General features: G+C 39.0%; 3 protein-coding genes across 7 annotated transcripts in view; all 3 read right to left on the bottom strand.

Annotated features, from left to right (window-relative positions):
• Positions 1–1,516: 1,516 nt before the first annotated feature.
• LOC130922337 (kazrin-A-like) lies at positions 1,517–8,320 on the bottom strand. The gene is made up of 5 exons (XM_057847069.1): positions 7,832–8,320; positions 7,659–7,760; positions 6,146–6,312; positions 5,925–6,024; positions 1,517–3,149 (listed from the first exon to the last, which is right to left on the bottom strand). The coding sequence occupies exons 1-5, from the start codon at positions 7,850–7,852 to the stop codon at positions 3,045–3,047; spliced, it is 495 nt and encodes a 164-aa protein (XP_057703052.1). The 5' UTR covers positions 7,853–8,320; the 3' UTR covers positions 1,517–3,044.
• A 3,570-nt stretch (positions 8,321–11,890) lies between these two features.
• LOC130921568 (kazrin-like) lies at positions 11,891–12,536 on the bottom strand. Its single transcript, XM_057845615.1, has 3 exons — positions 12,530–12,536; positions 12,143–12,321; positions 11,891–12,064 (listed from the first exon to the last, which is right to left on the bottom strand). Exons 1-3 carry the CDS (start codon positions 12,534–12,536, stop codon positions 11,942–11,944), a joined length of 309 nt encoding a protein of 102 aa, XP_057701598.1. The 3' UTR covers positions 11,891–11,941.
• A 2,425-nt stretch (positions 12,537–14,961) lies between these two features.
• The window catches only part of kaznb (kazrin, periplakin interacting protein b), a 256,139-nt gene continuing 246,540 nt past the window's right edge, over positions 14,962–24,560 (bottom strand). For 3 of the 5 annotated variants that reach the window (XM_057847065.1, XM_057847067.1, XM_057847068.1), the window contains 3 exons: positions 21,897–22,098; positions 21,511–21,644; positions 14,965–16,680 (listed from right to left, as the gene is read on the bottom strand). In XM_057847065.1, the coding sequence (XP_057703048.1) occupies positions 16,510–16,680; positions 21,511–21,644; positions 21,897–22,098 (507 nt within the window). In that variant the 3' untranslated portion in view covers positions 14,965–16,509. Of the gene's footprint in view, positions 16,681–21,510; positions 21,645–21,896; positions 22,099–24,560 lie in introns of all 5 variants that reach the window. The other 2 variants (XM_057847064.1, XM_057847066.1) reach the window with 2 other exon arrangements.

Consider the following 24,560-nt stretch of genomic DNA (forward strand, 5'->3'; position numbering starts at 1 on the left):
TTTGGCGAGACAAATTGTTGACGGTCATTTTCACTTCCAGTTTGGACCTCTCCGCTTCAACGAAACCTCAATATTTTTCATCAGGGACCTGAACACATGTCTTGAGGCTCCCCTGAAACAGGTTTGAGGTCAATAGATTTTTTTCCCTTGGAGGAGGAGCCTGTCTCGTAAAGAAGGCCATTTCCTGTTCCCACTAGGGGGCGCCAGGCCTAATGGGTAATATTTCAATGCAGTCGTGTTCAGGCTGGGATATCTCATATACATGCTAGAAATGAAAAAGATTGAACGTTGTATCACGGAGTTTTTAATCATTTTCTGAATTTGGTATTTTGCCCAAAAATGGCCGACTTTGGGACCACGCCCAGGTCAGACCCTTGAGTGAAAACTCACCATTTTGAAAACTTAAGATCTCATATGTCTCCTGAATAGTCTGACCAATTTTGAAGACTATCCAACTATTTTCTTCAGCGACAAGGTCTCAAATGTAAATCGATAAAATTTCACATTTGATCCAAAATTTCCGGCTTCCTGTTGGGTTTGGAATATGGGTGCAAGAGACTTTTTGGAGCAGTTTTGCACAATGTATCGACTTGCCAAATTTCATCGTTCTACGTTGAAAAAACCTAATAGGAAAGGCCTTTTTGAAAATTTCAAGGGGGCGCCACTGAGCCATTTTGTTAAATTTTTTTGTAGATTATCAAAATTTACGCAAATTTGCATGTATGTGCAAATTTTGGTGAGTTTTCGTGCATGTTCAGGCCTCCAAATGTAAACTCAAACTGTGAACCGATAAAAATTTCACATTTGATCCAAAATATCCGATTTCCTGTTGGATTTGGAATATGGGTGCAAGAGGCTTTTTTGAACAGTTAGGCATAAGGTATCTACTCCCCAAATTTCATTGCTCTACGTTGAAAACCTGAGAGGAGAGGCCTTTTTGAAAATTTTAAGGGTCAAGGGGGCGCCACTGAGCCATTTTTTGACATTTTTTCAAAACGACACAAGATTATCGAAATTTACGCAAAGCCGCACGTTTGTGCAAATTTTGGTGACTTTTCGTGCATGTTCAGGCCTCCAAATTGGCCATTTTCATTTGCCCTGAAAAAAGAAGAATAATAATAATAATAATAATAATAATAATCCTTTGCAAAACAATAGGGCCTTCGCACGCTTAGTGCTCGGGCCCTAATAATAATAATAATAATAATAATAATCCTTTGCATTACAATAGGGCCTTCGCACGTCTAGTGCTCGGGCCCTAATAATAATAATAATAATAATAATAATCCTTTGCATTACAATAGGGCCTTCGCACGCCTAGTGCTCGGGCCCTAATAATAATAATAATAATAATCCTTTGCATTACAATAGGGCCTTCGCACGCCTAGTGCTCGGGCCCTAATAATAATAATAATCCTTTGCATTACAATAGGGCCTTCGCACGTCTAGTGCTCGGGCCCTAATAATAAGAAAGCGTATGTGACACACAGAATGGCTTGCTAAAATTTGCTTAAATATATTGTTCTACATATAGGACGTCAGCCAAGGTCGGCCCCCCACATTTTTACCACACCAAATTTGGCCCTCTTTGCAAAAAGTTTGGACACCCCTGTATTAAAGGGAACCTCGAATTTAAAGACTTGTAGGCTCTAATAAGCCACAATTGTTCTCTTTTACTAAAATACGTTATTAGAAACACATAAAATATTGCCATTGATTTAAAAATCTATAGTATTTAGTACATGTTTTCATCTACGGAGGGCGCCATGTTTTATGGACGCTCATGGTAGATTGTCATGGTCACTCGACGAATACTACCAGGTTACTGCAATTCTTTCTACGCGGCGAGACGTCCAACACATGAGCTCATCGGTTAAACGCGGTGAGTACTAACTATTTGTGTTTTTATTGAGTCTTTTATTACATTTTCGTTGCCTCAAAATACTTTTTGCATGTGTTTCCCTCTCATACTTTTAAGCATAGTGTTTTCTTGTGGTAGCTTTAAAGCAAATTGTTGATCTGTTGACCACATTGGTCACGTAGCATATTTAAACCAACCTTATTTGATATTCCCACGCTTAAGTATTTTCTAATGGCATCTTTAGTATGTTCTGTCTGTATGCACTCAAACAAAACAAGCTGAAAGCACACGGTAGTACTTCGGGTGTCAATTTCCCCTGTTGTAGACGTTTCGCTGGTGTAGCAAATTTTGGCAGAACACCCCCCCTCACTCTTGTCATGTCTCACCCCGTCTTTCCTCTTCATTTTGCTTTTGCTGCTAGTTTTGTGAAATATTAACAGTGCTGTCATGCTCATTAATGTTCCTCTCGGGTTCAAATTGAAAGGGTTGAAGAATTTGAACAGATGACATGTTTATGTTGCTAGAGTCATACTCTGGAAGCCCGGCAGCATAACCATGTGATGTCACCGCCCTGCGACGTCAACAACAACTAATTTAACAAATTGTATAAAAATGAAAACATCAAGAGGGGTTTCAATATCAAATTATTTTTATCTCATAATAACGTGTTTCTTTTAAGAACTACAAGTCTTTCTATCCCTGGATTCCTTTAAAGACATCTATCATGCACAGATACAAACAAATAAGCGACCGCACGCGCTAGCAACCCATGCTAACATGCTAATGGTTCACGAACATCTCACAAGGCAATGGCTAAAAAGACAAAATACGATCGTAGTACCATTTTACTTCTTGTCAATCACTCTGTGCTTGGATGGAGATAAGGAAATATGTAGAAAAACAAAACAAAAAAACCCACACTTATCCAGTTGCGTGTAGATGATATTTTTCCTACACACGAGATGGTGTGGATGTTGAATTTTTATTTCTTGACGGAAAGGGCAAAATGCTCATTTTTAAAAAACCCTGCTACGTGTGGACATGGCCAGAATTGGTTGCTTGCGTTCAAATTTGATAGCTTTGCGAATACTATTTGGAAACAACATTAAAATGTCAGTTTTCCATTTTATCCCCTTTAAATGACAAGGTGAAGTCCTTATAGATCCACAGTGAAGCTTTGTTTTCACATATGGGTGATGTCCACACTCTTGTAGGCGCGCATGGGGCTGCGAGAAGTCCGAGGCCCGGAGTGAACACGTGCTTCTGCCGAGCGAAATCTCAGTGGACTCTGGGCACATGCGAGAACAGGTACAAACACAGTATGATACAAATGAAGGCCTTTAATGAGTTCCAAACAACAATTGAGTATGGTATATACAGTGGGGCAAATAAGTATTTAGTCAACCACTAATTGTGCAAGTTCTCCCACTTGAAAATATTAGAGATTCCTGTAATTGTCAGCATGGGTAAACCTCAACCATGACAGACAGAATGTGGAAAAACAAACAGAAAATCACATTGTTTGATTTTTAAAGAATTTATTTGCAAATCATGGTGGAAAATAAGTTTTTGGTCAATACCAAAAATTCATCTCAATACTTTGTTATGTACCCTTTGTTGGCAATAACGGAGGCCAAACGTTTTCTCTAACTCTTCACAAGCTTTTCACACATTGTTGCTGGTATTTTGGCCCATTCCTCCATGCAGATCTCCTCGAGAGCAGTGATGTTTTGGGGCTGTCGTTGGGCAATCCGGACTTTCAAGTCCCTCCGCAGATTTTCTATGGGTTTGAGATCTGGAGACTGGCTAGGCCACTCCAGGACCTTGAAATGCTTCTTACGAAGCCACTCCTTTCTTGCCCTGGCTGTGTGTCATTGTCATGCTGAAAGACCCAGCCCCGTCTCATGTTCAATGCCCTTGCTGATGGAAGGAGATTTTCACTCAAAATCTCTTGATACATGGCCCCATTCATTCTTTCCTTTGCTTTCCACAGATCAGTCATCCTGGTCACTTTACAGGAAAACAGCCCCAAAGCATGATGTTGCCACCCCCATGCTTCACAGTGGGTATGGTGTTCTTTGGATGCAATTCAGTAATCTTTCTCCTCCAAACACAAGAACCTGTGTTTCTACCGAAAAGTTCTATTTTGGTTTCACTTGACCATAACACATTCTCCCAGTCCTCTTCTAGATCATCCAAATGCTCTCTAGCGAACCGCAGACGGGCCTGGGCGTGTACTGGCTTCAGCACGGGGACACGTCTGGCAGTGCAGGATTTGAGTCCCTGGCGGCGCATTGTGTTACTGATACTAGCCTTTGTTACTGTGGTCACAGCTCTCTGTGGGTCATTCACTAGGTCCCCACGTGTGGTTCTGGGATTTTTGCTCACCGTTCTTGTTATCATTTTGATGCCACGGGGTGAGATCTTGCATGGAGCCCCAGATCGAGGGAGATTATCAGTGGTCTTGTATGTCTTCCATTTTCTAATAATTGCTCCCACAGTTGTTTTATTTACACCAAGCGTTTTACCTATTGCAGATTCAGTCTTCACAGCCTGGTGCAGGTCTACCATTTTGTCTCTGAGTTAAAACAGGTGCCATTAATACAGGTAACGAGTGGAGCCTCGTTAGACCTCATTAAAAGAAGTTAGACCTCTTTGACAGCCAGAAATCTTGGTTGTTTGTAGGTGACCAAATACTTATTTTCCACTCTAAAGCTTGTGAAGAGTTACAGAAAACGTTTGGCCCCCGTTACTGCCAACAAAGGGTACATAACAAAGTATTGAGATGAACTTTTGGTAATGACCAAATACTTATTTTCCACCATGATTTGCAAATAAATTCTTTAAAAATCAAACAATGTGATTTTGTTTTTTTTTCACATTCTGTCTTATGGTTGAGGTTCACCCATGTTGACAATTACAGGCCTCTCTAATCTTTTCAAGTAGGAGAACTTGCACAATTGGTAGTTGAATAAATACTTATATGCCCCACTGTAAATAGAGCAGGGGTTTCAAATTCATGTTTAACACAGGCCAAATTGCAGTTATAGTTTCGGTCGGGCAGGCTGCTATGTCTGCCCAATGAGGGCTGCCACGATTAGGCAAGGCAAGGCAAATTTATTTGTATAGCACAATTCAACACAAGGGAATTCAATGTGCTTTACATCACATGAAGATCCACAAGCAGAGATAAAATGATTTGTAAAAATCACTTTAATCAAAAGAAAGTAAAACCAAAGAAAATAGAAAGAGGAAAAAAAAATATATACAAAAAACTATCATTAAATAACGAATAGAATTTAAAAAATGAATGACAATTGAAATCACAAAGAAAGCAGAAAATGAATCAAAAGCAAATAGTTTGAAATTTGAAATATATAGACATTTATGAATATGATGTGATAAACAAAAGCGTTTTTAGCCCTGATTTAAAGAAGCTAGCTTCCAAAGGTGAGGAGCATAATACCTAAATGCTGCCTCACCCTGCTTGGTTCTTGCTCTTGAAACATACAGCAGACCGGTTCCAGACGACCTTAGGGGGTCTAGATACTTCATAGGGATCCAACAAATCAAGCATGTATTTTGATCCAAGGCCATTGAGTGTTTTGTAGAAGAGCAGTAGTATTTTGTAGTCAATCCTTTGACTCACTGGAAGCCAGTTTAACGATTTACGATTAATTGACTAACTGACAATCTGTTTTCAAATAAATCGACAGCTATTTTAATAGTCGATGAAAGATATTGTTGAACTAAAAATTGTCCAAATCTTCTGAGTCTTAAAGCAAATACTTTCTTATTGATTTTTATTTGTATATAATTTTTTAAAACAAAAAAGGAGGGAATAATTATAAATAATTATTCTTTTTAAAATTTATTTCAACACTTTAAAAAAAAATTATAATAGGAAAAACATTGAATATTGTTATTTTTATATGTATTAAAAAAAAAAAAAAAAAAGTCGATGCACATCATTTACTTTAGCCGGCCAAACAAAATGATGTCAAAAGCCGGATCTGGTCCCCAGGTCTGAGTTTGACACCTGTGGAATACAATGTTATGATACCTTGCTGGATCTCCTCATTGGCTTCCTTCCCTCGGCAAAGCGCTTGACTGCCACCGGAGTCAAGGAACTGACCACCTCGCCTTCCCGCTCCTCCTGGTTGCTGTCGATGCAGACCATTATTATGTGTTCAGTGGAAAATCCAAATTGGAAGACTAGTACTATACACAAAAAAGTGGCACTTGAACAGGTGTGTGTGTGTGTAGACGTTTGAAATGACTCGCCTGCTAGCAGCAAGGAGTACTTTCATCTCTTCACGCAGATGCCGATGGAGCGAGTGTCTCTCGACTGGGATTTCTAGCACTCTCGCCATAGTGTCGGGGTCAAAATTTGGGTTCATAACCAGCACTGCGCCATTCACTCCTTTACCCTGAAGGTTGTCAGCAAACATCTGAAAAATAAGTATAACAATGTAAAAAAATATAACTTCCTATTAATCATGCAAACATAGGATTTTAAATACACAAAACTCATCTTTTTAAGTAACATGTTGTTTTGAGTATATCGAAAGCTCGCTGACAGCCCCTCCCAGTCTAAATGGATTGGACCTCTATCATCATCAATGGAAGCTAATAAATTCATTTATAATAAACAAGAGGGTTCTTGATCTGACCTCAATTTGAGTGTTGTAAGTAGGGATGGGAACCTCTGGGTACCTCAGGATACGATACAATTTGCGATACAAAGCTCACGATAATAATGTTCTCACCATATGGCGATACAACGATTATCGATACATTGGTCAGGAAATCATTCAAGGATATTCTACAAAACAACTAATAAACAGGAAAAATAAGCTATCGTCATCCTTCTGCTGTATGTTTATCTCTAGTAGACGTCTAATCCATTTGAACTGGGAGGGTGGCTGCAAATGAACCCTTACTACTTCTATGGCCATCAGTGGCAGCAGATACTGGGCAACGAGGTAATTTTGGGCCATTTCAGGTCATTAACTGTTGATTTTCAGTCATTTCCTGTTGATTTTGAAGCATTTAATGTGAAAAAAAGCTCATGTAATGTAATTAATGCAACTCTGCCATGTTTGATTGTGCGTCCTTGGCTGCATGGGGACGGGTCTTGATAAGCATATGCTTCTCCCGTCAGCCCTTGTCTTTCTTCGGTTCTTTCTTTCTCCTGGCTAATCATATTACAGTTTAACTGTCAATGATACCGATGATGATGACAATAAATGAATAAATAAATAAATATATAAATCTAATGGGTCAATTCCTCTTGATTTTGGGTAAAAGAACAGGAAGTGACCCGGAAATGAATAGGCAGTGACTCAAACTCAACAAGAAGTGACCTGTAAATGCCCTAAAATGAACAAAAAAAACAGTAAATGCCCAGAAAATCGGAAAGTGAATGTGAATGCTCTGGTTTTGAATAAACGAACGTTCTTTCGCCCTTTCTAGTCTTATGGATGGGGCGTTTAGCGCCGTCAATGGTAGCCATAGGTCTGCGATATTATTATGGTGGAAGATTTGGGGGCAAATTGCTGGTTCCTTATTAATTTATTGATAAACAGTGACACCTTTTTAAAACGATATCTCGATCCTTTTGGGATGCAAAGTATCACGATAAATCACCATTTCGATATTTTGTCACACACCTAGTTGTAAGTGGTCATATGCGGTAGTTCCTTTGTAGGCAATGTAAAAACAGCATTGTACATTTTTAAAGCAACTTTGGTTTGTCAATCACCGTCAATGGTAGCCAATGATTTAAATCACTCACTTTAAGATCTATATCCCTGATCCACTTCATGACTCGGTGACAGGTCCAAACAATGGGGTCCTTGTTTTGGTGCTCGCACTTAGCCCTTCTCACCCGCATGGTCTGCGTCAACAGACACAACACAAACTGAGTTCAGCCTCTTTCAACTCGCCGTCATCGTGTTGAAGTCTGACCTCCTTATTGAAGTCCAACATCTGCAGGAGCTGCACCGACAGCAGCAGACTGGCCTGGTGGGAGCGATCGCTAATGTCAAGGTGTTCCTCCAGGTCATGGCGGTCAAGAGAACTCAATACCCGGCCGTCCACCAGGTGAGCGTGGAAGGTTTGCGAATACTGAGGAAGGCCTACATCGCTGAGCCAGGATGTCGCCACCCAGTGGTGGTCCAAATCCGATGCGTGGGATAGACTGCAAGGAAAAGGAATAGGCCAGGGGTATTCAAACTATTCTACATAGAGCCGCAGTGGGTGCTGGATTTCATTCCAACAAAACAAGACGACAGCTTTTCACCAATCTGGTGTTTTACAATTGTAATTCGTTGATTGCAGTCGGATGCTGCTTGTTCTAGCAGAAACTTCATTGGTTAAACTGTCTGTGCTTGATTGGTAGGAACAAAAACCATGACCCAGAGTGGCACTTGAGGGCCAGTTCGACACTCTTGGAATAGGCGTTTATTGGGTTTTTTAACCTTTACTGAGCTAAAGTGCAGATTTGAAATTTGATAAATATCACAGCTCATGTCTCAAAAACCTTGAACCATGAAATCTGCTGTCCTTTATAATTCGCCCCGTGACCATGCTCATAACGCAAAACACTTGTATCTAATAGGCCGTTTAAATGGTAAAGCTCCACAAATACGACACATTTCGCGTTTGCATTTAAATGGTTTCGTCTCCATTTGAACAATGATGTAGTATTCATGGCAAGCCCTCGGGGGCAGTGCAGTTTTACAAGGCAATAGCCAATATTGCACTTCCTTAACAACAACCTCCTGCCCACTCGAAGCAATGGCGTCCATGTGTTTTTTTCTTTTGCTCCAAAAGGCACAAAAATGTGAACACAAAATATATTTAAATTAAAGATATTGTAAAAACTAAATTAAAGCAGACGTTCTACTATTTTTGCTGTTTTGAATGATTAGTAGCAGCGACTGCGCATGCCCAAAGGGATGTGTGCAGGGGTGAAAGTGGGTCAGAACGGTCAGGAATGCTGTTGCGGTATAATGCGGTATAAGATTCAGGGTCGGAATGCTGTTCCGGTACACGGTTCTTTGATTCCGAAAATATGACGGCAATTATCAAAACGCTATGTAAAAAAAATAAATAAATAATGCTAAGGTGCCACACATGCATTTCATCTCCATGAAGAAAACAATTTACCAACATCAGATTTACATACACAAGTGTTAACAACAAGCATAATGAAGTGCTTGTGTAGCGTAATCAGTTTCCACCAATAGCTATTATTTATTTTATTCCACGGACGGCATGGAGGTTTCCACAGCAGCCGCAGTTACCAGAGTCTGACGATGATAAGTCACGTCAATGTGCGAATGCACGCAGCAAAGCAAAACGCCTGGACTCATTTATCTATTCATTTGGGTGACATACTGACATGTGATCAGCAGAGATTGTTAGCTCTGATTGGTTCAGATGCTCATGTTTTCTGGAACAGCCCCCCCCCCCCCCCCCAAAAAAAAAGGTTGTTGAATTGATGCGACAAAAAAGGGCAAAACATAAAATGGATCAAATCTTTAAGAGTAACGAAAGAGTTGAGGAGACTTATTTATCAAATTTAGTTTTATTTGCTCTGATGGGGAGGTTCAGAACATCTTAGCTGTCAATGTGCACTTTGGACTTATATTTGTTCATTTATGTTAGGCTAATTTTTTATTTCCTTGTGATTTGAAAAAGTCATTGCTTGCGCGATCTTCAAAATATATTCCATTTCACTCTGCATAATATAAGTCATTTGTACTTATTTTTCTGAATGTATGTTACTTATATCTTTATTATTGAAAAAAAAAAAAAGAGTAAATGTTCACATTAACTTCAATTTTAATATACAACCTATCTTCTTAAGTAGTTAAAATTGAGATTTGACATTTGGAGAGCAAGCATTCCATTCATATGGTTGCGGAGCAATCCCCGCAATCGAACCGTTACACTTTGAAGGCCGGAAACAAATGTTTGCATCTTCGCCTTCCGTTTTCGCCGTCACCGTGTATAGGTGAGGCCATTCCGCAATCGTTGCGTTTTGGTGTCGTAGCGTCACCATGTAAACGGCCCCTAAATCATCCTTTCCAGTCTAAATACCACTACAGCACTCCTAATAACTTTTCAGTAACTACAGTAACTTTTTTTTCACTATGAGCACAGTGGCCCCTGAATTTTTCAGGGATGTGCTGTTAAACAACATGTGAACTAAATAATACATCAACTACATTACTGATAAATTATTTACCGGTACCAATGCATGCAGAAAGTGTATGTGAACTGTGAAACTAGTTCACCTGGATAGAAGTTGAAGAACAACAACACAAATCTTACCAAAGAAGAATAATGTACTTGCACACTCGTACCACCAATTTAACAGCCTCCCATTGAGATTTTTAATAAAGGTAAATAGCACTTAAAAAGATTATGTTTAAAAGTTTTGTGCGCCGGAAGTCCTGCCTCCTCCCGTGCATAGAGCCCATTGATTGTGGTGCTCCTTCTGGTGTGCCCACATACAGTGGGGCAAATAGGTATTTAGTCAACCACTAATTGTGCAAGTTCTCCCACTTGAAAATATTAGAGAGGCCTGTAATTGTCACCATGGTTAAACCTCAACCATGAGAGACAGAATGTGGGAAAAAAAAACAGAAAATCACATTGTTTGATTTTTAAAGAATTTATATGCAAATCATGGTGGAAAATAAGTATTTGGTCAACACCAAAAGTTCATCTCAATACTTTGTTATGTACCCTTTGTTGGCAATAACGGAGGCCAACTCTTCACAAGCTTTTCACACACTGTTGCTGGTATTTTGGCCCATTCCTCCATGCAGATCTCCTCTAGAGCAGTGATGTTTTGGGGCTGTCGTTGGGCAACCCGGACTTTCAACTCCCTTCCGCAGATTTTCTATGGGGTTGAGACCTGGAGACTGGCTAGGCCACTCCAGGACCTTGAAATGCTTCTTACGAAGCCACTCCTTTGTTGCCCTGGCTGTGTGTTTGGAATCATTGTCATGCTGAAAGACCCAGCCACGTCTCATCTTCAATACCCTTGCTGATGGAAGGAGATTTTCACTCAAAATCTCTTGATACATGGCCCCATTCATTCTTTCCTTTACACAGATCAGTTGTCCTGGTCCCTTTGCAGAAAAACAGCCCCTAAGCATGATGTTTCCACCCCCATGCTTCAGAGTGGGTATGGTGCAATTCAGTATTCTTTTTCCACCAAACAAGAGAACCTGTGTTTCTACCAAAAAGTTCTATTTTGGTTTCATCTGACCATAACACATTCTCCCAGTCCTCTTCTGGATCATCCAAATGCTCTCTAGCGAACCGCAGACAGGCCTGGACGTGTACTTTCTTCAGCAGGGGGACACGTCTGGCAGTGCAGGATTTGAGTCCCTGGCAGCGCATTGTGTTACTGATAGTAGCCTTTGTTACTGTGGTCCCAGCTCTCTGTAGGTCATTCACTAGGTCCCCCCGTGTGGTTCTGGGATTTTTGTTTCCCGTTCTTGTTTTCATTTTGACACCACAGGGTGATGAGGGAGTTGAAAGTCCGTGTTGCCCAACGACAGCCCCAAAACATCACTGCTCTAGAGGAGATCTGCATGGAGGAATGGGCCAAAATACCAGCAACAGTGTGTAAAATGCTTGTGAAGAGTTACAGAAAACGTTTGGCCTCCGTTATTGCCAACAAAGGGTAAATAACAAAGTATTGAGATGAACCTTTGGTATAGACCAAATACTTATTTTCCACCATGATTTGCAAATAAATAAATTTAAAAAATCAAACAATGTAATTTTCAGTTTTTTTCCACATTCTGTCTCTCATGGTTGAGGTTAACCCATTTTGACAATTACAGGCCTCGCTAATATTTTCAAGTGGGGGAACTTGCACAATTAGTGGTTGACTAAATACTTATTTGCCCCACTGTAGGCCACTAGGAGGCAGTGTGATAAGTCATGCAGATGAAATTCAAGAAGAAAAGACTTGTTCATCTCCTACTACTTCCTGTTTGTGAAGACTTCAAATAAATCAGTGATATAGTGGGGTAAATAAATTTCCCTTGCTCACCTTTGGTCCCCTTCAGCTCTTCTGAAGTCCTCGATGGCCAATCTTAGTTTCCTGCGATGAATTGGGTTATATATTCCGAGACCCATCTCTAAATCCACATCAGTCAATCTGAGAAGAACCTTAAATGTGAAAGACAATCATTTGAATCAGACCAAAAAACTGAAAGTACACCACCATGCGTATCAATATCCATTTACCTCCCCACTTTTGACATTTTCCAAGCAAGGCAACGTGTTGACGGGCATTCCCATGACCACCTCCAGCCAGGCCCGCACGGTGCCCGCCCGCCACACAGACATGCATGTGGTACGGGCGAGAGCCGCCTGCTGGAGGCGGTCCAGGTGCTCCTCAACGTCAGACGAGAGGCCGTCGCGGTCTGAAGTTACGGTGGAGGTCGAGGGTCAGAAGAATATGGACATCAAAAATAATGACTTAAGGCCGCGGCTCATTACATTAAAAAAAACAACAACCTTTTCCTACAGTAGCTCAGTGTTTTACTGGCCTTATCAATTACCACATTATTGGGTGAAGGCACTACAAAAAAATGGTATTTACAAAAATAATAACGCTTGGTTTTGACTGACTCGTCATGAAAGTGACCAGAGGTGGGTAGTAACGCGTTATTACTAGGGCTGTCAAACGATTAAAATTTTTAATCGAGTTAATCACAGCTTAAAATTTAATTAATCGTAATTAATCGCAATTCAAACCATCTATAAAATATGCCATATTTTTCTGTAAACTATTGTTGGAATGGAAAGATAGGAAAACAAGACAGATATATACATTCAACATACTGTACATAAGTACTGTATTTGTTTATTATAACAATAAATCAACAAGATGCCATTAACATTATTAACATTCTGTTAAAGCGATCCATGGATAGAAAGACTTGAAGACTTAAAAAAGACTTAAGGACTTTAAAAAATTGATTACCGCCCGTTAACGCGATAATTTTGACAGCCCTAGTTATTACATTTACTTGAGTAACTTTTTGAGAAAGATGTACTTGTAAGATTTGTTTTCCAAGGTCATACTTTTTACTTGAGTAGATTTGTGAAGAAAAAACACTACTCTTACTCTGCTCTTTGGGCTACACAAGAGTTTTTACATTTGTCCTCTCTATATATTAAATTTATTTATTTTTGTTAGCGATGCCAAGAGTAGCTCTACCACTTCCACCAAAGAGACGTCGCAACAACAATCACATGACTCCATTATACCAATCAGACGCAAGCTTACTGTTCTATGTTCACCCCAGCCTGTTCAATCATGTAGTGTCTTTAAAGCACCGTAAAAATGAAGTATTTGACATAGAGCGCTGCCCTCAACATGATTTTAAAGCACGGATTTTCAACTCTCTCCCAGTTTTTATTTGGCACCGATTGACCATGGAAAACAGGAGATATGACCCTTTTAATTTCATGATAGTAGTTATGAAGGAGCTACAGTATTCACTATTCAAACTAGGATCTATTTTTTCCACCAGAGGGTAGTCACGCTCATTGGACGAATAACGCTTCATTTAATTTTTTTTCTCTCGTCGGAATTTTTTTTTGGTGTGTTTGTATTTCTTTGGCTTAATGTGGTTATGTAATGGGTTATTGTTCAGTACCATCATAGAAACAATCAATATTGCTAAATTTGTGTTCAGAAAAAATACCATAGTTTAAAAAAACAAAAGTCAAACAAAATGTAAGCAGTTACTCACAATGTTACTCATTACTTATTCTTTTCACCAAATACTTTTTTACTTGGACTTGAGTGCATTTTTGGATGACTACTTTTACTTTTACTCGAGTAATATTATTTTGAAGTAACACTTCTCTTACTTGAGTAAAAGTTTTGGCTACTCTACCCACCTCTGGAAGTGACACAATCTATGAAATGTATTTAAACTCAAAAAATGAAAAATTCAGTTATGTATTTCACTTTACAAAAAAAAAAAAAAAAAGTTGCAAATACAAATATTATGTAATTTACTCGCATTTCAACTCATTGGTTGTCATTGACAGTGATGTCCAATCATGTAGGTCGTCTCATCATTCTGTTGCTAATTTAAATTAGTTTGTTGCTAGTACACGTTCAATCCATTTGAACTGGGAGGTTTGGCAGCCAGTCCTCCTAACTCTAATGGATTGGACGTCTATCGCTGTCAATGGCACCCAATGAGTTAAAAGAAAAAAAATTATTAAACTGTATTTTTATGAAATTTCACTCATACAGTGGACAGAGTTGATTTCTAATGGAATTAAAAAACTCTGAGTACATAAGAAAAAAAATCAGAATACAAAATGGGAGTTATACTGTAAATACTTACAAACAACTTTGAAACATAACTAAAAACTAATATAAATAAAACATCTTGTAATGTAATTTTAGGTGAAAAACGAAACAAAACGAATCTGAATTTAAAATATAGCTCTCCGACTAAGTCTTTCCCCGCACAACAGAAACTCGTGGTCCCTTTATTCCATTGGGTTGAGTGGTCTTGAAATTCAATGACCATTAGATGGGGCTACAGTCTCTAGCTGGCTTTGCAGTTTTAAACATGCATATTTATAAGAGATAGATGGTGTCCAATTCCAAAACTCGACGCTTTCATTATTCCACTCACACAAGTAGCTAAATGAGTTGGCGTTATTGTTTTAGTGAATTTGCAACACTTTAGTGACTACATTCTATGGTGAGACTCTAAAGGGAGCGGTATTAGTTATTACTTAGGGATTATTCATGAAAGAGCTTTACCCTTTGACTCGCATGCAGGATGAAACTGATTCACCTTCACACACGTGGTCGAGGGTTTCTTATAATTCAATAAAATAAGCAAGGCGACGTCCGATATGAATAATCCCCTCAAAGAACTATTTACATAGATATAAAAAGTCTACACACCCAGGTTTAAAGTTGAGCAAACATGTTATAGTAACATCATGCTTACTTGGGGTGTGTAGACTTTTTTTGCTATTGTGACTAGTGATTTAAAATGATGAGAAGGAAGAGAGACACACATTAGAAACAACACTTACTCCATGGAACATGTGCTGAAGTTTTATTTTAGAAAATAAGATTCCATGTCCCCCCAAAACTTATCTGCAGCAGATAAATGTTTTATTTTTTTAAAATAAAATACCTCCATAGATTTCATCTTTTATTCCATGTTGCCTACATTACAAAGCATTCAACAGAGACGTAGTAGGAAGAATTTTACACAAACAGGAGAAGTAAGCAACACGAGGGCTTGCATTTACAATGCAAGTCACTTGCAGATGAAGCAATGAATGAAGCATGAATAAATGAATGAGAAATGACAATAATGCAGATGTTTTTCTTTTCTTTTCACACATTCATTGGACTGGTTTTGGCTTGTTAGGCAGCTCTCAGGAAGAAATGAAGTAAGCAAGTACTAACAGCGAGATTACAACAAATTACTGTACTTCCTTAAATAGTGGCATTTATTACAGGTAATAAAAGTCAAATGCATTGTCGTTCCATAAAACTACATATTTTCATTATTTATTATAATTTTGTAATATTTTAAATATACATATTTTTATGATCGGTTTTTCAAAAATAATTATTTGTACAGTGATTAACAAAGGTATTAGACCACCTATTATAAAGTGACATCGAACGTTATAGAGTGCTTGAATAGAATAGAATGCTAAGCTCTAACTATTTCAGTACATTCAACAACTAAAACTTTTTTCTCTTCAGGAATGATAGCAATAATTCTTTATGCCATAACAAAACATAAAAGTGCTAATCTATTTGTTAATCACTGTATTTTAAATGTGTTATTATATTTTTTGCACAACACAAGTGATACTTCATAAAAGGCTAAAATAAAAATATTGTATCATTGGTATTTTTATGAGCGTTACTAGCGTCAACTTTTTATTTATTGCATTAATCCCAAAATATATAATGAGCATAGAATCAGCAGAGTATTATAATACTGAGGCCACTATTTGAGAAAATAAGCTATTTGAGCAGGATGACAGTCACATTTGTTATACTCATTGATGATGACATTCCATCCCTGGCCCACGTTGCGATATGATATGACAACACCTAACTGCATAAATAGCCATTTTGGGACACCCGAATGGAATATTTTTTTCCGCACATGAAAGTAAAATGGACTTGGCCAGATAAAATATTTTTGTAAAGCGCCATAAAGTAAAAACAATTGGAAAAAACAAAACCACGGTTAAAAAGACAAATTGCTCCTATTTACACATGAACAGCAGTCCTTCAAGTCTCCAGTTGTAAAAAACAAACCAAACATAAAGACACGATAATACAGCATGTCTACAAATACACATGATAATAACCCCGCCTATATATTTATATGCATGTAAACATATATACATATGCATACATGTACATCTATAAATATATATATCATTTACATACATACAATTTAAGGGTTTCATATACTATACATTTGGTGGAATAGCAGTCTTTTTAGGCTTTTATTTTTAACTGGACACCCCCCCAAACAAGCCCATCTCATACACGCACACACACACACACACGCGCACACCCACACGCAGTATCACCAGTCGGCATCCTCCTCTATGTAATAGTCGGGTGTGGCAGTACCATCAAAGAGGCCCGGGTCCAAAGACTTGCGCTGTTTCCCTCGAGCAAAGACGCGCGAAAGCGAGCCCAGTGTCATCTTCTCCTTTTTCTTCTTACGCTTCTGCTCCTCCAGGTCCTCCATGGACTGAAGCGCACACAAAAGCATACCGTCGTTAACTTCTGTAGTAATGTGTGCATATTACCTTTGTGTAAAAAGTAGTCAGTCAAAAGTGTACAAAAATAAGAGCGTATGTAGCAAACTCAGGGAGAAAAAAAATTGCATATACCCCATCGTGGTGGTATTCAATCTATGGCCCACAGGCCAACTGCGACCCACTGCCTAGTTTTTACTGGCCCAGAGTAAATATGAAACTATCATTGAATATGGCCCATACAGGAAGATTCCAGATTGGTGTGTGTGCTATGGACACACTGTGTGAATCCTGGATAAAGATCATATATATGATATATGTATACACACACAGTGAGGAGTATTTGCACCCTTGTGATTTTGAAAGTTCACCCACTTAGAAAATACCGTATTGGCCCGAATATAAGATGGTGTTTTTTGCATTGAAATAAGACTGAAAAAGTGGGAGTCGTCTTATATTCGGGGTCTAGACATTATACCCATTCACAACGCCGGATGGCGCCAGATATCATTGAAGCGAATGCTGAACTTGAGGAGTAATGTTCTGTCATGACAGATCTCAGCTACTCTCAAGTTTAACCAGTTTGCATTATTTTATTGCAATGTTTTTCCTTATTCAGATTTGTTTCAAGACTATAGTTACAGATAGACTTCACTTTGATGGTTAATGCAGTTATTGCAATTTTGTTGTTTTATCACAATAGATTGGTTTATTTACATTTCAAAAACCAGACGCCATTCATTTATGAATGTGATTGCACTTTAGTTTACATATTTAAATGTTCAGATATTAAGATTTAAATGAGGCAAAATAACATGATTTTTCTCTCAAATATATTGTTATAATCATTTGTTTCGGATGTACTGTAATTATTTTCTGTATAAAAATTAATTTGGTGTTCAAAAAGTCTTTTTTCAAACTTGAGCCTTGAAAAAGAGTGGGTCGTCTTTTAATCAGGGCCATTTTATATTCTGGCCAATACGGTAGGTAGAGGCCTGAAATTTCAATCACAGATGCATTTACACTTGTAGAGACATAATCTAAAAAAAGAAATCTGGAACACACAAATCTATGATTTTTAAACAATTTATGTGTAATTTACTGGGGTTCATAAGTATTTGTACCCCTGAGAAAATCGATGCCAATATTTAGTGCAGAAGCCTTTGTTTGCAGTTACAGAGTTCAGACGGTTTCTGTTGTTCTTCACCAGGTTTTCACATATGGAAACAGGAATTTTGGCCCATTTCTCCGCACATATCTTTTCTAGATCTGTCAGGTTTCAGGGCTGTCGTTAACAAACATGAAGTTTGAGGTTCATCCAAAGATTTTCTATTGGATTGAGCTCTGGCGACTGGCTAGGCCACTCCAGAAACTTGATATGCTTTTTACACAGCCACTCCTTGGTCAGCTTGGCTGTGTGCTTCAGATCATTGTCATGTTGGAAGATCCAGCCACGACGAGGTTGTGGCCACGATGAGGTTGTTGCTCATATGTTTCACCATTCATCCTCTGCTTTATACAGCACAGCCGTCATGTCCCCTTTGCCGAAAAGCAGCCCCAAAGCATGAGTTTTCCACCCCCATACTTCACAGTGGGGATGGTGTTCTTGGGATTGTAATCATCCTTCTTTTTTCTCCACTGACGACGACTAAAGTTTGCACCACAAAGTTCTACTGTTGTCTCATCTGACCACATGACTTTCTCCCATGACCCTGCTGCATCATTCAGAAGGAGCTTCACATGTACTGGCTTCAACAGAGGAACCTTCTGAGCAATGCATGATTTTAAACCATTGCACCATAGTGTGCTGACAGTTGCCTTTGAAACTGTGCATCCAGCTCTCTTCAGGTCATTGACCAGCTCCTGTGGTGTAGTCCTAGGCTGAGCCGTCACTTTTGTCATCATGAGTGATGCCCCACGAGGATAGATTTTACATGGAGCCCGAGTCCAAGTTAGATTATCAGTCATGTTTAGCCTTTCCATTTTGTAACAATTGCTGTAACTGGTGATTTATTCTCACCAAGCTGCTTTCCAATTGTCCAATTGCCTTTTCAAGCTTCGTGGAGCTCAACATTTTTTTTCTCTGGTGTCTTTTTAAAACTCTCTGGTCTTGCCCATGGTAGCAGTTGGATTATGACTGACTGTGGGGTGCACAGGTGACAGTAATGAGCTCAAACTGGTTGGTCACTCATTGGGTGAAGGTGGACTTTTTTAAAGGTAGACTGACAACTCTTTAATTGTCACAATTATTGCTGATTCTCAGGGGTACAATTACAGTACTTATGAACCCCAGTAAATTACAAATAAATTATTTAAAAACATACAACATACAATGTGGTTTCTGGATTTTTTTTAAGATTATGTCTGTATGGGTGGAAATGCATCCATGATTAAAATGTAAGACCCTTAATATATATTAAGGGTGTAACGGTACATGTATTTGTATTGAACCGTTTCGGTACGTGGTCCTCGGTTCGGTGTGCTGTCAACTTTAGCGCGTTAACGGGCGGTAATTAATTTTTCAAATTAATCACGTTAAAATATTTGACGCATTTAACGCAAGCACGGAATGCCCGCTCATGCTTCCCATAATCCCACTGTTACGTCCCACGGACGGCTGCTAAGGGTGTAACATAAAACGAGCCACGCACACAAGTTGCAAGTGGACACAAATTTATTCATACAAGTCGAACAAAATGCGGAAGAAGCTGGCTTCAGCGTAAGCCCAGGCCAAAACAACAAACAAAATGAAACTACACTTGAACCCCACCCGCTAAGTAAACCCTGATCGTAAAAAAGAAAAAACAATACAGCCACTACCGTGGCTTCTCCACTAAACAAAACGGGTTGAACGAAAACGGCAGTTTACCTTTACTGCTGCGGTGCTCTTATTTACAGTGGTGAACAAAAACGATCCAATAACGAATGAACACAAAATACCTCACTGAAAAAGCGGGAGTGTAACAAAATAGCGATCAAATGCACAGGTGAATGAATGGCGAGCAAACAGCTGGCGAGGAGGTACGCGGCACGTATGCTGTCAAATGCGAAGTTGCGAACTCTGAGTGTTGACTGTAAAATGACGAGCGGTCAGATGACTTTTGTTAACGCTGCCTTTATTTGGTTAACAAGACTCAGGCACAATACAACACACATGCGGGTATGCAAGCTCAAACAATGGCCTAATAGTATTACCCAGAGCCGTATTACCGTGTATCGGATTAGCTGCCGTAAAGCAAGTGTCGTTATTGCCGCAAATGTAAACAAAGCGCTGCATAATAGATACATGTCAGACAGCGGCTAGTTCGGGTGACCCGTCAGTGGCGGTGACGTCGTGTGCCCGTCCGACGTCCGGCGCTAGAGTACGCCATGTTGGGAGGGGAGGCAGCCAGCTGGCGGACGGGGCGATCAGATGACTGACAGTCTCAAAAAAGATAACAATTAAACGGCCAGGGCCGTCGCACCACTCACAAGTGCAGTGAGCAGCGTGGGTAACAGTTAAATATTAACATGGATGGGGAATTCAAATTAAAAAAGAATATAGATGGAACAACTCTTCACTTCAGTGTTGCAACTGTTCAATTTTGCACATCAGATATTTATTTTGAAGAAAAAATCTTAGCCAAAGTTATTTTTATTTTTGTTTTTCAAAATATCTACATTTTAGAATATTGTATTTTCTATTTTTGAGCAGAATTCTAGCTTTGTATAGGCTAATGTTCCTATTGTTGAAAGCACAAAAGTGTGTGATAAACAACTGGCACATTTATATTTTGCATTTTGTTTTCTTACTGTACCGAAAATGAACCGAACCGTGACCTCAAAACAGAGGTACGTACCGAACCGAGATTTTTGTGTACCGTTACACCCCTAATATATGTATATATGCATTCATTCCAGGACCTGGTTTTTAAGTCAAAATGGTCGTATGTCGAGCGGGATTTTCCCATAAGAATACATTATAATTAAATTAATTCGTTCCACAGCCCAAAAACCTACGCTAATTCCTTAGTAATTGTACTTGCAGTATTTAATAATAGCAATTACACATAGCAAAAAATAAATAAATAAAAGAATTATAAATATAAATTGGGAAAAATAATAATTTTGTGTAAAATTGTAAAAAGCCAATGGCAAAGATGGTCACATTATATATCAAAGTGCATCTAGCGTTGTTATTCCATTGTGTTTTTTTTCTTTTGAAAAGCATTTGGAAATGCTTGACACTTCCTGACCACTGCAACTGAGGGTGAGCTGTGCTTTTTAATTAATAATGCAATCACGCTGAATAATCCTGATTGTATTGAATTATTTTTGTGCACTGTAGTAACTGCAGTTATGAATCGGGATAAGTTTGATTAATACTGTAATTATTATTCGCTATTATTGGGAAAACGTCAGTATTTTTTGTGCACTATTTTTTCACAAACAATATGTAAACCGTTTTCAGTGTAAAATGAAATTTATAAATCAATGGATTGTCAGTTAAAAATAAAAGATAATATATCCTTAAAGAATTAAAAATTCACAACAAGTTACATTAATAAATATCTTTTCATATCACATTTTTCAACTTCATGTGATACTCCTCAGTGTCAATTTTTGGAGTACTTCATTCTCTTGCCATTACTTGTTTGTTATTTATTCAGGCATCTTCCCCTAGAGGTTGGCTGATGACTTTCTGAGAAGGTACTTGATTAGATGTGCAACAGAACCTGAATTTACAATGTAAAAATCTTCAACAACCACCAACACAAAGAAGCCATGCTAGCAACCACAGAACATACACCCACACGCACACACAAGTGGCGGACAGCTCTTACGTTGCAGAGAGAATGCGTCCGGTGGCGGGGGGAGTTGATGTCGCTGGGCGTGGACGAGCGATCCCCGTCGGCCGCCGAGGCGTCAGAGATGACGGACGGCTGGCGCGAGTGGCAGGGGCTGATCCTGACCACAGCTGGGGGGGCGGATGCCACGCACATACGCAAACACACACACACACACACATACATACACGTGGTCCCAGAATTGACATAAACCCATTGTTAGTTTACGAAACCTCAAGGAAAGCAGTTAGTAGGAACACCAAGACAGCATCCAAAGACCATTTCATTACGTACACGCTGTTTTACATCTGTACTTCTAATTAAGTACAGAGTGTGAGTTTGGGTGTACCTAATGAAGTGTCTGGGGAGTATGCGGGTGTTACCTTGTCTGTCGGCATTGTGTCCACCGTGGTAGAGGGTCTGCTGGCTTTGCCGGATGGCGGCGGTCAGCGGCAGGTCGACCTGCATCACCCACTCTTGACTGCCGTTCACCACCGGCTCGCCGCCGCCGCCAGCGTTGACACTGGAAGCTAACGAGTGCCGCTTGGGGACGTCTTTGGTCAGCGTGGCCAGAGATTGCTTGGCCTGCTCGCAGAAACAAATGCGGTGTCAGTATTTTAAAAATTTGCTAGCCTATAGACGCAACCTCTGCATAGGGCATGGAATGAAAATAATTATACAGTAAAAAAATTTAAAACCGTGATGTAATGAAAAAGCTAAATTATGTTAATTTATGGAAAAACATTAACCCTTTTAACCCGAATGATAATTTTTTTTCTTCTTGATTACATTAATGTCGGACAGTGGTCTCAAACCTGTGGCCAAGGGGCCAATTGCAGCCCACGGGGCAATGTTTTACAGCCCCCATTTGATAATCAATTTTAGTATTAGAGTTCCCCACACATATTTTGTGATGGGCAATAAAAAATCTTTGATAAATACAATGAAATAATTCATTTTGAAAAAAAATATATTAATGAGATACATTAAAAAGAATTGGGGAAAAAAATGCACACACACAAAAAAAAGCGACAAATAATATTTATTCATTTTCCAAGCCGCATATCCTCACCGGGTGCTGGAGCCTATCCAAGCTAACAATGGGCAATTGGCGGGGTACACCCTGACTCGGGTGCCAGCCATCGCAGTGTACACGAAGATGAACAACCATTCATATTCACAAATGCATAGCCTAGGGACAATTTAGAGTTTTCCATCAGCATACCATGGATGTTTTGGGGATCTGGGAGGAAACCGGAGTACCCGGAGAAACTCCACACAGGCACGGGGAGAGCATGAAAACTCCACACACCAAGGTCGGGGATTGAACCCTTGATGTCTGTCAGGGAAATTCAATTTTGTACTCCAAGACAAGTGTCAACTCGGTAGCTCGATGAGAAATGAATCAGACCCCAACCATGGATTGCTGTGCTTCGAAGGCTTTATGAACAAGAGCTCTCGGGTACAGATGCGGAGCCACGCACAAAGCGTCCTCTCCGCATGTGGACAAAAGAGAAATGTAGGGCAAGCCTCTATTTATGGGTTGACATCATAGAAAAAAACCCGAAACTTACTATAGCATATCCTGGTAAAAACATCTCAAGTTATAGAAAAACATCTCTAGTAGGGGAAAAAACACCTCAAGTTATGACCTTGAACACCGGCTCTGACAAGAACGATGATGAGCTCAGTCTGATAAGCCACAGTCGCCCATTGTATTCATTCAGGGCATATTGGAAAACACAGGAACATAACAGTCCATATTTGGGCATATTGTGATACAGTCTACAATAGTCAAAGCTATGGGAAGGCACACTCAAACAGGTTAATATAACAATGATGCTCTATGCTACAATATTCTCATGCAAGCATAACAAAAGCATACAAAATATGATGTATAATGGTTGTGTTTTAAGCATGAATAAAATTCTCTCAGAATGTCAAAACTGTGACTCGGACGTGCTGAACCCGTGTCGCCCGCCACATGTAATAAGAAAATATATTAGTGATGCACGATAATGCATTTTTCAACCGATACCGATAACCGATAATTTCCTCCTCATTCCAACCGATAACCGATAATGTCAAGCCGATAATTCTATTAAAAGATTTATGTAAAATTTTAAAGTATACACAAAAGAAAATATTACTGTGCAAAAATATAATTTGTTGCTCTTTTTTTCAACACAATGTATGAACAAGTCGTCAATTCAAACATCTAAATAATGACAGATTGTCTGACATTGTGTAATGGTAAACCTTTGGCAACAATTACTTACAGAGTAAATACCTAAGTTGCACAAAAATGCGTTTAAAATTAAGCCATTCCTAACATATATAACATTAATCCGCTGCAAAACACACCTCCTTAAAACTAGTCAGTTTTAAGTGTAAATCTATTGGCAATAAGTGAAATTATCTGCCATCGCTTCAAGTGTATTTCTCTCAGATTTCTTGGAAGAAAAATAGCTAGCTGAAAATAATCTTAACAGGCTTGTTTTAAGCAATACATTATTATACTTAATCCTAAAAAAAGAAAAAAAAACTTGAGAAGGAAAGATTTTGAATAATATTTGTGGCTACAGAATATTGATTTAAGAATTTGATTATCTACTGTGACTGTAATTGAGCAAAGAAATAAGTTAAATAATTTGAAAAGTGATTGCTAATGTTATATGCTTTGTTGCACACTGTGAAAATGATTACCTCAAAAGAGCGAGATGTCATGTACCCATTCTGCAGAGCTTTGTTTACATTTGCGGCTTTCACGACATTTGCGTTACAGCAGCTAAACTGCTACACGGCAGTACTATTTGGACCGAGTTGGCGCTCGCATCCGTGTGCGTGTTGTTTTGTGCCTGAGTTTTATTAAGCCGAAAATAAAGGCAGCGTTACAAAGTCATCTGACCGCTCGTCATTTCACATTCTGAATGCATTATTGACTGGCTGACTTCGTTTTCTCCATGTTTAAACTATCTTATAACCACTGTGCCGTCATGATAAGCTTGCTTACCGGACATCACTTTTTCATGAAGAATGGTGGTCGT

The sequence above is a fragment of the Corythoichthys intestinalis genome, chromosome 9 (genome assembly GCF_030265065.1).
Source record: "Corythoichthys intestinalis isolate RoL2023-P3 chromosome 9, ASM3026506v1, whole genome shotgun sequence".
NCBI lineage: Eukaryota > Metazoa > Chordata > Actinopteri > Syngnathiformes > Syngnathidae > Corythoichthys > Corythoichthys intestinalis.